The sequence below is a fragment of the Branchiostoma lanceolatum genome, chromosome 1 (genome assembly GCF_035083965.1).
Source record: "Branchiostoma lanceolatum isolate klBraLanc5 chromosome 1, klBraLanc5.hap2, whole genome shotgun sequence".
NCBI lineage: Eukaryota > Metazoa > Chordata > Leptocardii > Amphioxiformes > Branchiostomatidae > Branchiostoma > Branchiostoma lanceolatum.
Genome location: NC_089722.1, coordinates 39,910,309 through 39,923,005, shown reverse-complemented (window position 1 = coordinate 39,923,005; position 12,697 = coordinate 39,910,309). Strand labels below are relative to the sequence as shown.

The following is a 12,697-nucleotide window of genomic DNA, read 5'->3' as shown; positions in this document are numbered from 1 at the left end:
ATCCTCCTACTGACTTCACACTGGCCCTGTCCCTGTTGCTGAACTTACATTCATACTGATTATCCTCATAACTGACTTTACACTGGACCTGTCCCTGGTGCTGAGCGTGCATTCACACTGATTATCTACTACTTACTTCACAATGGACCTGTCCCTGGTGATGAACATACATTCACATTGATTATCTTCCTACTGACTTCACACTGGCCCTGTCCCTGGTGGTGAACTTACATTCATATATATACAGCTGTAGTCAAATATTTTGAAGAATTAGATATTGGTTTATTTTTGTCATGTTACCTTAAAACGTTTGTTATATGTCAGCTATCTTTTTAAACATGCCTTTTATTGATACTGTAAAAAAAACAAAATTCAGCCATAGTTTTTTTATTCGTAAACCATTTCTGTCTCTCATATCAGAATGACAAGCTGCAGGACCAGGTGACGTCGCTGAAAGCCACAAACTTCCAGCTGACCCAGGGCCTGGAGACTGCCGTGGAGAGAGGGGAACATCTACAGACAGAGAAGGCCGATCTGGAGAACCAGATGGAAGCCATACTCGTGAGGACTCATTTTTTTTACAGCACAGCAGATTTATAGATTTACACAGTATTTCCATACACAAAGTAAAGAGCTTACCAAGAAGCTTTAGACCAGTACTTCTCAATTAGTTGATTTTACCAGAAGTAGACGTTACTTGATCTGAGCTTCAGCAATGGGTGAAAAGTGCATGTCAGTGTATCAAAAGTAAAGATGATGCACAAAAAAATTGTTCATCACATTATTATCATCATCATATACTAACTTTTTAAAAGTTTTGTCCATGTGGTGAAGACCACCGTACGTTTCCTAGATTTAAAGTTGACCTCTGTGATATGAAAAACTTTCTTTTTACAGATGACCCACTCCCATGAGTCAGTGAAGACCATGTCCACCATAGCCCAGCAGACTAAGCTGATTGACTTTCTACAGGCTAAAACAGACGGCACAGGCAAGAAGAAAAAGGTACGACAGATTTTCCTTGAAGAACACTTACATTTTGTGTAAGACGTCAACAACTTGCATATTACTAGCTGAAAGTTAATGTTCTTTCCTACTTCAGACTGAGTAAATTGATTCTGCAATGAAACCAGCCTGTTTTGGGAATTACTCTGTGCTTCAGTGCTTTACGTCCCATCCTAAGTCCCTTTCCAGTACCTTGCATGTCGGCTGAGTGACACAGCTGGAATTCGAACTCTCAACCTTCTGGTCCAGAGGCAAGGTCCCTAACCACTGGACAGTGCACACTACTGTAATACTTACTACTACAACACCCCCTCAGCCATGCCGCTGCAGTACTGTCCCTAACCACTAGAGCACCCTGCCACCTGACGATCCTGTTGTATCCCCCCATCAGGTACTGGGGCTGTTCCACAAGGGTAAGGACGCCCCCGCCACCCCTGCAGCCATGCCGCTGCAGTACTGTCACTAACCACTAGAGCACCCTGCCACCTAACAATCCTGTTGTATCCCCCCATCAGGTACTGGGGCTGTTTCACAAGGGTAAGGACGCCCCCGCCACCCCTGCAGCCATGCCACTGCAGTACTGTCACTAACCACTAGAGCACCCTGCCACCTGACGATCCTGTTGTATCCCCCCACCAGGTCCTGGGGCTGTTTCACAAGGGTAAGGACGCCCCCGCCACCCCTGCAGCCATGCCGCTGCAGTACTGTCACTAACCACTAGAGCACCCTGCCACCTAACAATCCTATTGTATCCCTCTGGTCAGGTCCTAGGGCTGTTCCACAAGGGTAAGGACGCCCCCGCCACCCCTGCAGCCATGCCGCTGCAGTACTGTCACTAACCACTAGAGCACCCTGCCACCTAACGATCCTGTTGTATCCCCCCACCAGGTCCTAGGGCTGTTCCACAAGGCGCCATGCCTGCAGCCATGCCGCTGCAGTACTGTCACTAGCCACTAGAGCACCCTGCCACCTAACAATCCTATTGTATCCCTCTGGTCAGGTCCTAGGGCTGTTCCACAAGGGTAAGGACGCCCCCGCCACCCCTTCAGCCATGCCGCTGCAGTACAAGGAGCTGCAGCAGAAACTGGAGCAGGAGAAACAGCGCTGCTCTGATCTCCAGCAGCAGATCACCCAGCTGAAGGCACAGCTCTACAGCACCATCAGTACACGGGGTGGGTACAGTCAAGCCATCAGTTACTGTAAATGCAGAAATGTTTGCGGTGGTTTTATGTTCTCGGGATTTCGTTACCGCGAACTTGAAATGACCGCAAAAAGCCATTCCATCGTGTGACGTTAGCACTACTTATTCGTTTCAAATGCGAACTCAAAACCACAGTGAACACTCCATTTCCTACCGCAAAATTAAATCCCCGCAAACATTTGTGCATTTGCAGCACTTTGTAATACAGGGTTTAACAAGTTCTATTTATCTACCTATTGGTTTAGCTGTTCAGCATGCACAGCCAGGGCTGCCTAACTAGCCTGTGACTATTACAAAGGCAAGAGACCAACAAACCAAAGCTTCAAACCCTTTGATTTACATGTACTTTGCATTTATACAAGTTCCTGATGTGCAAAAAATGACACTTTGCATGTCTTGTTGCAGGGACATGTAGCCAGGGTGACCGTACGATGTCCGAGGCCCAGTCCACCTCAGTTCTGTCTGCCATCGTGATGTCTCCCAGCCAGCAGCCCAGCTCCTTGAAGGAGGCTCACAACACACAGGTATGATACAAGTAATGTTACTGTTCGCTTGTTTATTTGTTTGTTTATACCCTTGTAGTGCCTAGTAACACATACACTGTGTAGGGCAGCAAGTTTCCCTGCTGTTTTAGTCGCAGGGTACATTGTTACAAGGAAGGGTTGCTTGCCTTTGCCTTTAACGTGACACAGGACCCCCGTTTTACGTCCCTTCCGAAAGACGGGTGCAGTTCCAACCGAGATGTCTTGTCCCAGTATTGAACCAGGGTCTCCCAGTTAGCAACTACATTGTAATTGGAACCAGGAGCTCAACTGTGAGGAGCTGCTACCAGTTGAGCTACAGATCTCAAGAACCTTTGATGCATTTGTACATACTTTGGCATGTTGTCTGCTAGTATGGTCAAGATGATACATGTTATTTCTAGGCAAAGTAATATTGCAGAACAACACCCCCGTCTTGAAGGAGTGGTACAGTCCACAGCTATCGCCAGTAAGCTGGGGCCAATTACCTACTTTCCAAGCAGAGGCTAGCTAGGCTTCGGCATGTTACGCTGCCTTGGTTCTATACTGCCTTGGTTCTATACTGCCTTTAGTGTTATTTACAGTTTGAAAGTTGTTTTCTACATCTTCCCACAGACAGCTCTGGAGTCTCCCCAGGGCCCTACGAGGGGACCAAAAGAGCGCATGCACCACAACATCCCCCACAGGTTCCACACCGGCATCAGCATGAGGGGCGCAAAGTGTGCCGTCTGTCTGGACACCATCCACTTTGGCAGGCAGGCCACTAAATGCCACGGTGAGTAAACATAGACATCTCTTATTTGTGTGAAACTCCATCATGGCTATTTCAGCACCAAGGACAGTACTAATAGTGAATGACTGAATACCTTTGTCTGGACACCATCCACTTTGGGAGGCAGGCCAATAAATGCCATGGTAACTAAACAAACAGATAAAAATAGTTTATAAGGTAAAGGTAGTCCCATAGCCCTTTTGAAGCCATTGAGCAGTGGGTGGTTGATTGGCATTGGAAGGCAGAGCCTGTCCCTCTCCTTCCACCGCCTTTTACCTCCCCAACCAAAGTTACCTAGGTGGAGTGAGGAAAGTTGTGTAAAGTGCCTTTCCCACAAACACAACGTCTAGCCACCAGGAATCAAACCTGTGACCTCTAGATCTTGTGTCCACCAGGCTAGCCACTCGGCCTGAGATTCTAAAATATATTCATTACTTGATGTGTTAGGCTACAACAGCATCAAAGTTAATAGTAAGATTAGTGGTTGTTAAGTTTCAATTTTGAAAAGAGAGTAAGACAGTTGAAAATTCTTTGTACTTACTGTGTTGGAACAAAGTGTTTGGACACTGTTCTAAAACAATTGCTAACTACCAGAAACAGTCAGATTGACTTTCATCCTAAGATTAAATCATGTTTTTTTTAATGACCAGAATGCAAGGCGGTGTGCCACGCCAAGTGTGCAGCGTGTCTCCCCAGCACCTGTGGTCTCCTCTCGCAGTTCGTGGAACATTTCCGCATGTCGGTGCGGAGGAAGAAGCAGAAGTCCGCCATGAACCTCTCCGCTGACGACAGCATGCAGATGGAAGGATGGCTGAAAGTCCCACGGTAAATATGATTTGTTTGGCTGCCCACCTTAGCCCGGGACCCCCCCCCCCCTTCCTACTTTGCCCCTGATAGTGCTAGGGTTATCTGAGGGTAAACCTAAGTTTGAATTTGAATTTGTTTGTTTGTATTGCATATCTGGTAAACCTCCTCATGGCGTAACACACCAAGTTTGTACTGAAGAGTACAAGCTGCAAATCCTGACATATTTATTTGATCCACTCACACCGGGAATGTCCCCTATTCTTTTGGATAAGTGTGGTGGATTCTTTTACGTGCTCGAGGTGTGGCTCTCCTTAAACACGGGACCTCCATTTAACGTCCTATCCGAGGGATGTCTCTAACTGAAGCTAGGTACTCGTTTTCACTTGTGAGTAGAGTGAGGAAATTCATGCACAGTGTCATTCCCAATGGCACCAAGCCGCAGTGTCAACGGGTCAAGTCAGGGGACCCAGGGTTCGAACCCATGACCTCTGGGTTCTGGGCCAAACACCCTGCCACTAGGCAACAGCGAGGCCATCATGATGATGTTGTTCCTGTATTTTGTGTGTTCAGGAACAACAAGATGGGCTGGGACAAGAGGTGGTGCACCCTGCAGGGCTGCAAACTGCTGATCTACGACATGGACAACAAGGGTGAGGGATTGACAACATGAAACGTATACATTGTATTCAAGTACAATGTAATTGATATTGAATTTGAATCTGAACAACATCATCATCATTCCAGGGTATCATCACTCCTTTGGAGGAACCCCTCCCTTGTCAGACTCCAAGTTTTCCTCTGAACAACATGGGCATGATTAAACAACAGTTACTGAAGAAACATTAAGATATATTTTGAAAATATGATACTTCGTCTTGAAAAAAATTTCTATTCAATGATAAATTTGTGTCAAAAAGATTTGCTGACTTAGAGATGACTGCTTTCAAGTAGGTACATGTAATAGGACATAAAACTTTAAAGATACTTTCAAACACATTCAATCTCTACCACTGGATAAAATATATATGGAGATTACTTCTTGATATGCTTTATTTATTCTTTTTTTATTCAGATCAGTGCTATTTACCAATGCATCTAAGTCTGTTTCAACAAAATATAGAATGTACAATCAGTTTTGCAACTACATATATTGTTTCCCCATCAGATCGAACCCTGTGTGATGAGTTTGACCTGTGTCCTGAGGACAGAACCATCTCCATCCACAGTGCCGTGACAGCCGCTGAGCTCATCAACACCGCTAAAACAGGTCTGTCTTGCTTATCATAGATTAAAGAAGTATCAGACGAGTTCTCTTTCCATTATTCATTGACTCAGAGGATTATTTTGTTTGCTTGTGTTGCATACCCAGTAAAAAATTGCCTCATGGCGTAGCACAACAGCTTTGTACTGAACAGTACAAGCTTCATATCTGGATGGATTTATTTGATCGACTCACATCGGGAAGGACCCTTGCTCTTTTCAATATAAGTGTGGTGGAGGTGTGGCTCTCCTTAAACACTAGACCTCCTTTTAGCATTCTATCTGAGGGATGTCCCTAGGCAAAGCTAAGTACCCATTTTCACCTGCGTGAGGAAAACGGGTACTCTTTTCAGTTTCAACAGTGCACCTATTCTTAAAAATTATTTGAGTTGACTGTGTGTTGTTGTTCCAGATCTGCCTTACATCATCAAGCTGGAGTCCCACCCATGCACCACCTGCTGGCCGGGGCGCACACTGCACCTCATGGCACTCAGCTTCCCCGACAAGCAGCACTGGGCGGCCGCGCTGGAGGCTGCAGTGTCTACAGACAACATGGACACAGATGGGGAGGAGAAGGTAGGGCTGTGTACATGCATGTATATGTACCTGCAGACCTTTATCTGCAGAGGGCAACAAGGGCGCTGCTCCCCAATGCCCTGACCATGCATCCCTTACCCTGGAGAGCAGATTCTCTGCTGAGCATAAAATTTTGACCAGGGATGCTGCTAGGTCCCATTTTGCTGCAGTCTTCAACTTTGACCCAATTTTCCCCCTAAGGATGCCTTAGAATGCCTCACTTTAAATATCTTAGTATCTATTTGAAGTTAACTAAAAATTCACCACACACAAATTCTCAACAGCCCACTCAGTTGCTCTGCTCCTTTACATTGAGGCTGCTGGCATGCCCCTTGTAATTTTTTCCTAGAAAAACCCTTGACCTGTAAAATTCATTAAATTACAGGTCCAAAACACCTAACAAAAATTAATAGCAATTTGAAAGTATTTGACTCACCTCTATATATTGAGTGTAATGAAGGAATATTTGCTCATGTCCTCAGAAACTGCGAGGGAACATCCTGCTGAAGCTGGACGGGGACAGCAGAGTGGACATCAACAGCAGCCTTCTGCTAAATGACAGGGTAAGGACTACTCAGGACGTTATCAGAACACTTATGTTTTTCTGTGTAAGAGTAGGAAGACTCATGCAATGGCAAGAACCAAGCCTCAGCTACATTGATATTTCTGTGTGTCAGCAATGACCTGGTTTACAATTTTGTTAATGTGTAAATATTGTAATAAACAACAGCGTTAAAGTGCATAAGTATAGATCTATTTGGAATGAGGGGACACTCCCTTTACCCCTGTAGTGTGTTTTCATGTGTATCAGACCAGAATATACCCCTGTTCAGAATACCTGAGGGGTATACTCTGGCAAGAAGCATATTTTACCCTGTGCGACCTGTACACATGAACAATTAAAAACTTAAAGGTTGTTGGAATGAAAGTCATTTCCTTTAACCAATGTATTGTGACATACTGTGTAAACTATGTACAATTTAGAATGGATGCATCGTGTCAAGAAAAGCTAAGAAAAATTATTTCAAGGAGATAAGTCTATGATTTGGTGCCAGTCAATTCTAGACAAAATATATTTGATGATTACTAATGAAATGTGTTTTGATGCAACTTTGTCTTCCCATCACATTGCTAGACGTTGCTGTTAGGGTGTGAGGAGGGTCTGTTTGCCACGACCCTTCCTGTCTCTAAGAAGAAGGGCCTGACCCAGCTGGGAGGAGTCGGGAGTGTGTTCCAGATGCTGCTGCTGCTGGAGATAGACCTAATGCTCATGATAGCAGGTATTCTACACTTAATTACATCACCTTCCTTTAAACAGCTCTCTTCATAATTCCACCAGCGTATGCAGTCTAGGGTAGGTGCAACCATATGCATGCCATGTGAAATTGGGGCAGTGCAGATATTTCTGAGGTCGACCTACACCTAACTTGGCAATAGAGTGACATAAGACCAGTAGTGCTCGAAAATTTCCCTTCATCATACTTTATAGTACAATGTAGCATCCTTGAATGCAACTGAATAAAGTATTTTTAGTTGGGCTGTTTGGCTCATTTCATACTGTCTATAGCTGAACCTAAGTTAGGAAACCACCTGACACCACCTGGTTCAAATATGTGTCCCGTTTTGTTTCTATCTTCAGGCACTGATCGTCTCCTGTACCATGTGGACCTGAAACACCTCCGCACCAAGGTTGCCCAGGCCAGCGTGTCTGTCCCCACCATACAGACCAGGGCTGTGGAAGGACTGGAGGGATGCCACCTCTTCTCAGTTGGAAAGGTTTGCTGCAAATGTCATTCCTCTTTTTCATCCCTACATACCTTCCTAGTCCCTCAGCCGCCAGGTCGTTGGAGGGACAAGGTAGCAAAGAAGATAGAGACATTCCTCTCTCACTTCAGCCTTAAAAGAGAATACTTTCTTACAAAGCTCGTGTTCATAAACCTTTCGAGAAAACCTGCGTAATGAAGACAAAATTGTTTGAATTCCTTGTGTAGGTACAGTACAGTAGATGATGGCTGATGGTTGATGACTACCCCTACTTGATATATAAGTAGTGTAATGTGAAACTGGTTTATTTATGTCTGCCTGTACTTCTGTTCATGTAGGTTGATGACTGCCTGTACCTGTGTGCTGCTACCCTGAACACACTCCATGTCTTGAAGTACAACAGCAAAACCAACAACTTCTGTAAGATGCAGGTTAGTCTTACCTTTACCTTACATTATCAGGTGCTTTCATTAAGTCATTGGAAGGTTCTATGATCATACTACATATTAAGGACTACATTTTGTATCTTGCCTGTTTTGGCAAGAATCATCAATCCAGTATGTAAGACCAAACTGCTCCTGAAATCAGGTTTCTTCAATGCAAGGTCATAGCTGACCACTTCTAGGCATTGAATTAATTTGATAGAAAAAGCTAGGAGATATATTGCAGTGAACATTTTTTAAAGGCTTGCCTGTTGTATTTGAGAAGTTTTGTTAGGGTCATCAGTTCACTATGTACGTACATGTACGAATCCAAAGGGTCTGTGATTATAGTACCTTTACTTAAACTACATTTTGTGTTTTACCAGTTTTAGCAAAGGTCATCAGTTGGCTCAGTCTAAGATTAAAGCAACTGTTCTTGCAATCAACAGTTTACTATGTACATGTATGACCAAATCAAACTCTTCCTGCAGTCATGGTTCATGTTCACTTGGTACTGTTGCCCCAGGGCATCCAGACCTCGGAGACATGCAGCTGTGTCCAGTTCACCTCTCGTGGCTTCATTTTTGGATCAGACAAGTTCCTCCACGTCAACCCCATGACTGGGCAGGTAACAGGTGAGAGAGAACCCAATGTCCACAGTGTTCTCACCAGGATTTTTTCACAGCGTAGGGGCATCTTTGCGCGGCAAAGCGGCATGGCAAGCGCTATAGGTGTGAGGATGAGGGCTACAGGCTGGAATATTGTAGGGGGGGTCCAGGGCATCCTCCCCTTGGAAATTTTGAACTTTAAAACTCTCAAAGACACTATTTCCTGCATTTTGAGGGCTAAAGTTTGTGAAATAAAGCCAAAGTTTTTTACTTTTGCATCAAAACAACAGAAGATCCCCCCTATGCTGGTTGAAACACAGCGTAGGGGCCAAAATCACAGCATAGGGGATCCAAATCAAGTCTAAATGCCCTGGCGAGAACACTGGTCCATATGTTAGATGACAACCATGAATAAAGGAAAATACCACCTGCTTTTTATTACTTCTGTGTACTGTGTACTCCACCCCGGTGTAAAAATTGGTTGGGGAGATAAAAGGCAGTGGAAGTAGAGATATGGGCTCCACCTTCTGAGCCAAAAAGGGGCCATGGAAGTACCTTTACCTAGTAGCTTTTTGAGAGTGGAGGGAAGTGAAAAGGAAAATGGCGCAACTGTTGACTGACTGAAAGTGGAGGCCAAATTTGTGTGCCTATGTTTAAAATTCTGTGACATGAGAAAACTACATGTTTGTACAAAACATAATTTTACAGAGTTCCTGGACAAGACCGACACGTCGCTGGCCTTTGCCATATTTGGAGCAAGTCAGTGTGACAGCTTCCCTGTGGCTGTGCTGAAGGTGTCACCAGAGGACTCCGCTGAGGAGGAGTACCTTCTGTGTTTCCATGGTAACATTACATCAGATTCCTTTTAAGACCTTATATAGAGCATTCGAAACAAGATATCTATATGATATATTTTGAAGTTATGTCATACCTAGAAGGGGTAACATTCCATACACAGGTACCTGTTCCGGTCTGTATTTTACAGTATTCCATGAGCTTCAAAGTCGTATTGCACAGGCTTCCATTGAATAATTCAAACATGCTTCAGGTGCGCCGTGTGCACTGCTGTCGAGAGTTTGAATGGCAGATTTGGACGTTGGAATTGAATTGTTGTTACAAATTCTACCCCTCTAAAATGACTCCTGTTCCTGCTACAGAGTTTGGAGTCTTTGTGGACAAGTCTGGCCGACGCTCCAACGCGGAGGACTTGAAATGGACAAGACTCCCTCTGTCGTTCGGTGAGTATTATCGTGGAAATATGAGAGTTAGTGAGTAGGTGGGTGAATGTGTGAGAGTGACTGAGTGACATAATGTTCAATGTGACATGAATTCTGGCAATAGCAGTGTGCAGGGGTAGCTTAAATTCAGCTGCAAGAGAACTGTATTGACTGTCTCATATACACATTTCTTTCTTTACCCATGACACTGGTGCTGGGATATAGCTACATGATTTGTGTAAATTGTACATGAGTTGCGACATAACAGTGTGTGTACCTGTCCAGCCTACAGGGAGCCGTACCTGTTTGTGACCCACTTCAACTCACTGGAGGTGATTGAGATCAAGCAGACAGGAGTGTTTGAAAGGTGAGTCTCATTCCTGAAGTCACAGTTCGGTCTGTGGGGGTGGTGTGTGTCTGTAGGTGTGTCTGTGTGTGTGTGTGGTCAAATTGGCACCATTAGTACCTGGCTGTACATGTAAGGTACATGGTCTTTTGGTATGATATTGAATTGTATGGTTTTATTACACAGAAAGACATCTTACACCCTGGGCCTGCACATAAGTGTCTGTCATCATGATTGTACATTTTGTAATATGCCTGCCTTTGGACGTGTGAAGTTAAAATGTACAGAAGATTACAAATCTGTACAAAATATGTAGGTCTATCATTCTGTAAAGGAGGTAAAATTTGCCATATCATGACTGCCTTCAAATGTGTAATACAATGCAGAGCTATGAATCCTTTCTGCATTGAAGTCTAAATGCCAAATACAATCCTGATGAAAAGTGTTTGTTTCACAGTGCTGGTTGCCGGACGTTCATGGAACTGGCGAGTCCCAGATACATCGGTAATGCACAGGCGGCCGGGGCCATCTACCTGACGTCCAGTACAGAGAGTCGAACAGAAGTGCTGGTACTGCAGGGGAGACATGACAACACCAGGCCTGTAAACAGGAGGAGCACCAGGGGGTAAAACATCTCTGAGTTACACTTGTCAAGTTAAACACGAAGTTAAACGCATGATTAAGCCAGGTATATCTGACGTCCAGTAGAGAGAGTCGTACAAAAGTACTGGTACTGCAGGCCTACAGAAAAAGCACCATCTCTCAGTTACACCAAGTTTTACATCAAGTTAAACAAACGATTACATGTACCTAAAGGCAGAAACACAAAGCCCATGTCACTCATTGCTTTTAATTTCTTCCTGTCGACAAATGTTTTTTTTAAATTTGATAGAATGTTAAGCAACAGCACAATTAAATACTTACATGTACCTAAAGCAAGCCCCCATGACCTTTTTACCTCTGGGGAGAAGATTCACCTCCGATGGGGATATTGAGGATTAACTTTCTGTAGGCATGTCCCCGTGGCGCAAGCGGTAACGCAACCCCGCTGCTTCACCATCTGTATCAAATTCCGTGGATCCGAAGGGTCCGCGTTCGAACCTCAGTGGTCGACTCGAGCTCGGACATGTTGTAGGGGATTGCATTCGTCATTTCGGATGGTGACGTAAAGCCGGCAGCCCCATGTATGAGGGATCTTCATGCGTAAGCCTCAAGCATCAAACCTCTGCACGTAAAAGAACCCAACACACTTATTGAGAAGAGTAGGGGTAACCCGGTGTGCTTGGCCAAAAACGCGAGCCGTGGCGAAGCCGCATTGTACTACCACTAGATACTTGAAAAAGCATCATGCTTCACCTAAATTGAGGATGCTTGCTTTACCTTTTTACTTTAGGCAATGGTGAAATATATTCACATATCATCATGGCATGCACTTGTTAACTGTTCTAAATTCTATCTTCCAACAGATCAAAGAAAAGACCCCATGACGAGAACACGCCCGACGACCTCTCCAGCAAACTTGCCCGAACAGCGTCCTGGAGCCCCAGGTTAGTTTGCAGTCCTACATACCCAGGAAATCTAGATTTTGAATCTAGAAATTCAATCTAGAATACTGTGAATGCATTTAACTTAACGACAATTTGATTTTATGGTGAGGAGAAAATGGAGCGTTCGCAGTGGTTTTAAGTTTGTTATAGCGCTATAGTGACATCTTTCAACTTGTTTGAACATTGTTGTAGATTTTAACAAACGCTGTCCTGTTCCAGTGGGGACATCTCTGTGTCCGGTCCCCTTCGTCGCTCCACCAGGTACAGCAACACCTCGTCAGAGCTGAGCGTCAGCCCGTCTTCACGCAGCAGCATGTCGTCTGTCACGGCCATGCTGCAGTCGCCCTGCAACCCCTTCACCCGCAGCACCCGCAGGCGAAGCCACGCAGCTGCCAAACAAGACACCTGAGCAGCTATATAGTAACATATACAACACATTATCAACTGCAACTGCTGCTGTAACAATACATTATCAGCAGCTGCAACACATTATTATTGTACTTATTTTGACTAAATTTGGGTAAGTCCAATTTTTTGTGTTGGAAATTACAGTTTAAACTCGTTTAAGAATGATTTCTACCAACACAGATGAACTTTCAAGCTAACATTATTATTGTAGGATATCGCCAAGCAAGGCACCTGGGCAGCTAC

At 44.5% G+C, this 12,697-nt stretch overlaps 1 protein-coding gene across 1 annotated transcript in view; it reads left to right on the top strand.

Annotated features, from left to right (window-relative positions):
• Positions 1–12,491, top strand: part of LOC136426464 (citron Rho-interacting kinase-like) — a 35,902-nt gene extending 23,411 nt beyond the window's left edge. Inside the window, exons 31-50 of the mRNA XM_066415131.1 lie at positions 421–561; positions 898–1,005; positions 2,006–2,177; positions 2,612–2,730; positions 3,343–3,502; positions 4,150–4,324; positions 4,877–4,956; positions 5,472–5,573; positions 5,979–6,142; positions 6,625–6,705; positions 7,278–7,422; positions 7,782–7,918; positions 8,245–8,337; positions 8,855–8,963; positions 9,645–9,779; positions 10,094–10,174; positions 10,439–10,520; positions 10,957–11,124; positions 11,966–12,046; positions 12,266–12,491. Coding sequence (XP_066271228.1) covers positions 421–561; positions 898–1,005; positions 2,006–2,177; positions 2,612–2,730; positions 3,343–3,502; positions 4,150–4,324; positions 4,877–4,956; positions 5,472–5,573; positions 5,979–6,142; positions 6,625–6,705; positions 7,278–7,422; positions 7,782–7,918; positions 8,245–8,337; positions 8,855–8,963; positions 9,645–9,779; positions 10,094–10,174; positions 10,439–10,520; positions 10,957–11,124; positions 11,966–12,046; positions 12,266–12,455 — 2,523 coding nt within the window. The 3' untranslated portion in view covers positions 12,456–12,491. The remainder of the gene's footprint in view (positions 1–420; positions 562–897; positions 1,006–2,005; positions 2,178–2,611; positions 2,731–3,342; positions 3,503–4,149; positions 4,325–4,876; positions 4,957–5,471; positions 5,574–5,978; positions 6,143–6,624; positions 6,706–7,277; positions 7,423–7,781; positions 7,919–8,244; positions 8,338–8,854; positions 8,964–9,644; positions 9,780–10,093; positions 10,175–10,438; positions 10,521–10,956; positions 11,125–11,965; positions 12,047–12,265) is intronic.
• The last annotated feature ends 206 nt before the right edge of the window (positions 12,492–12,697 follow it).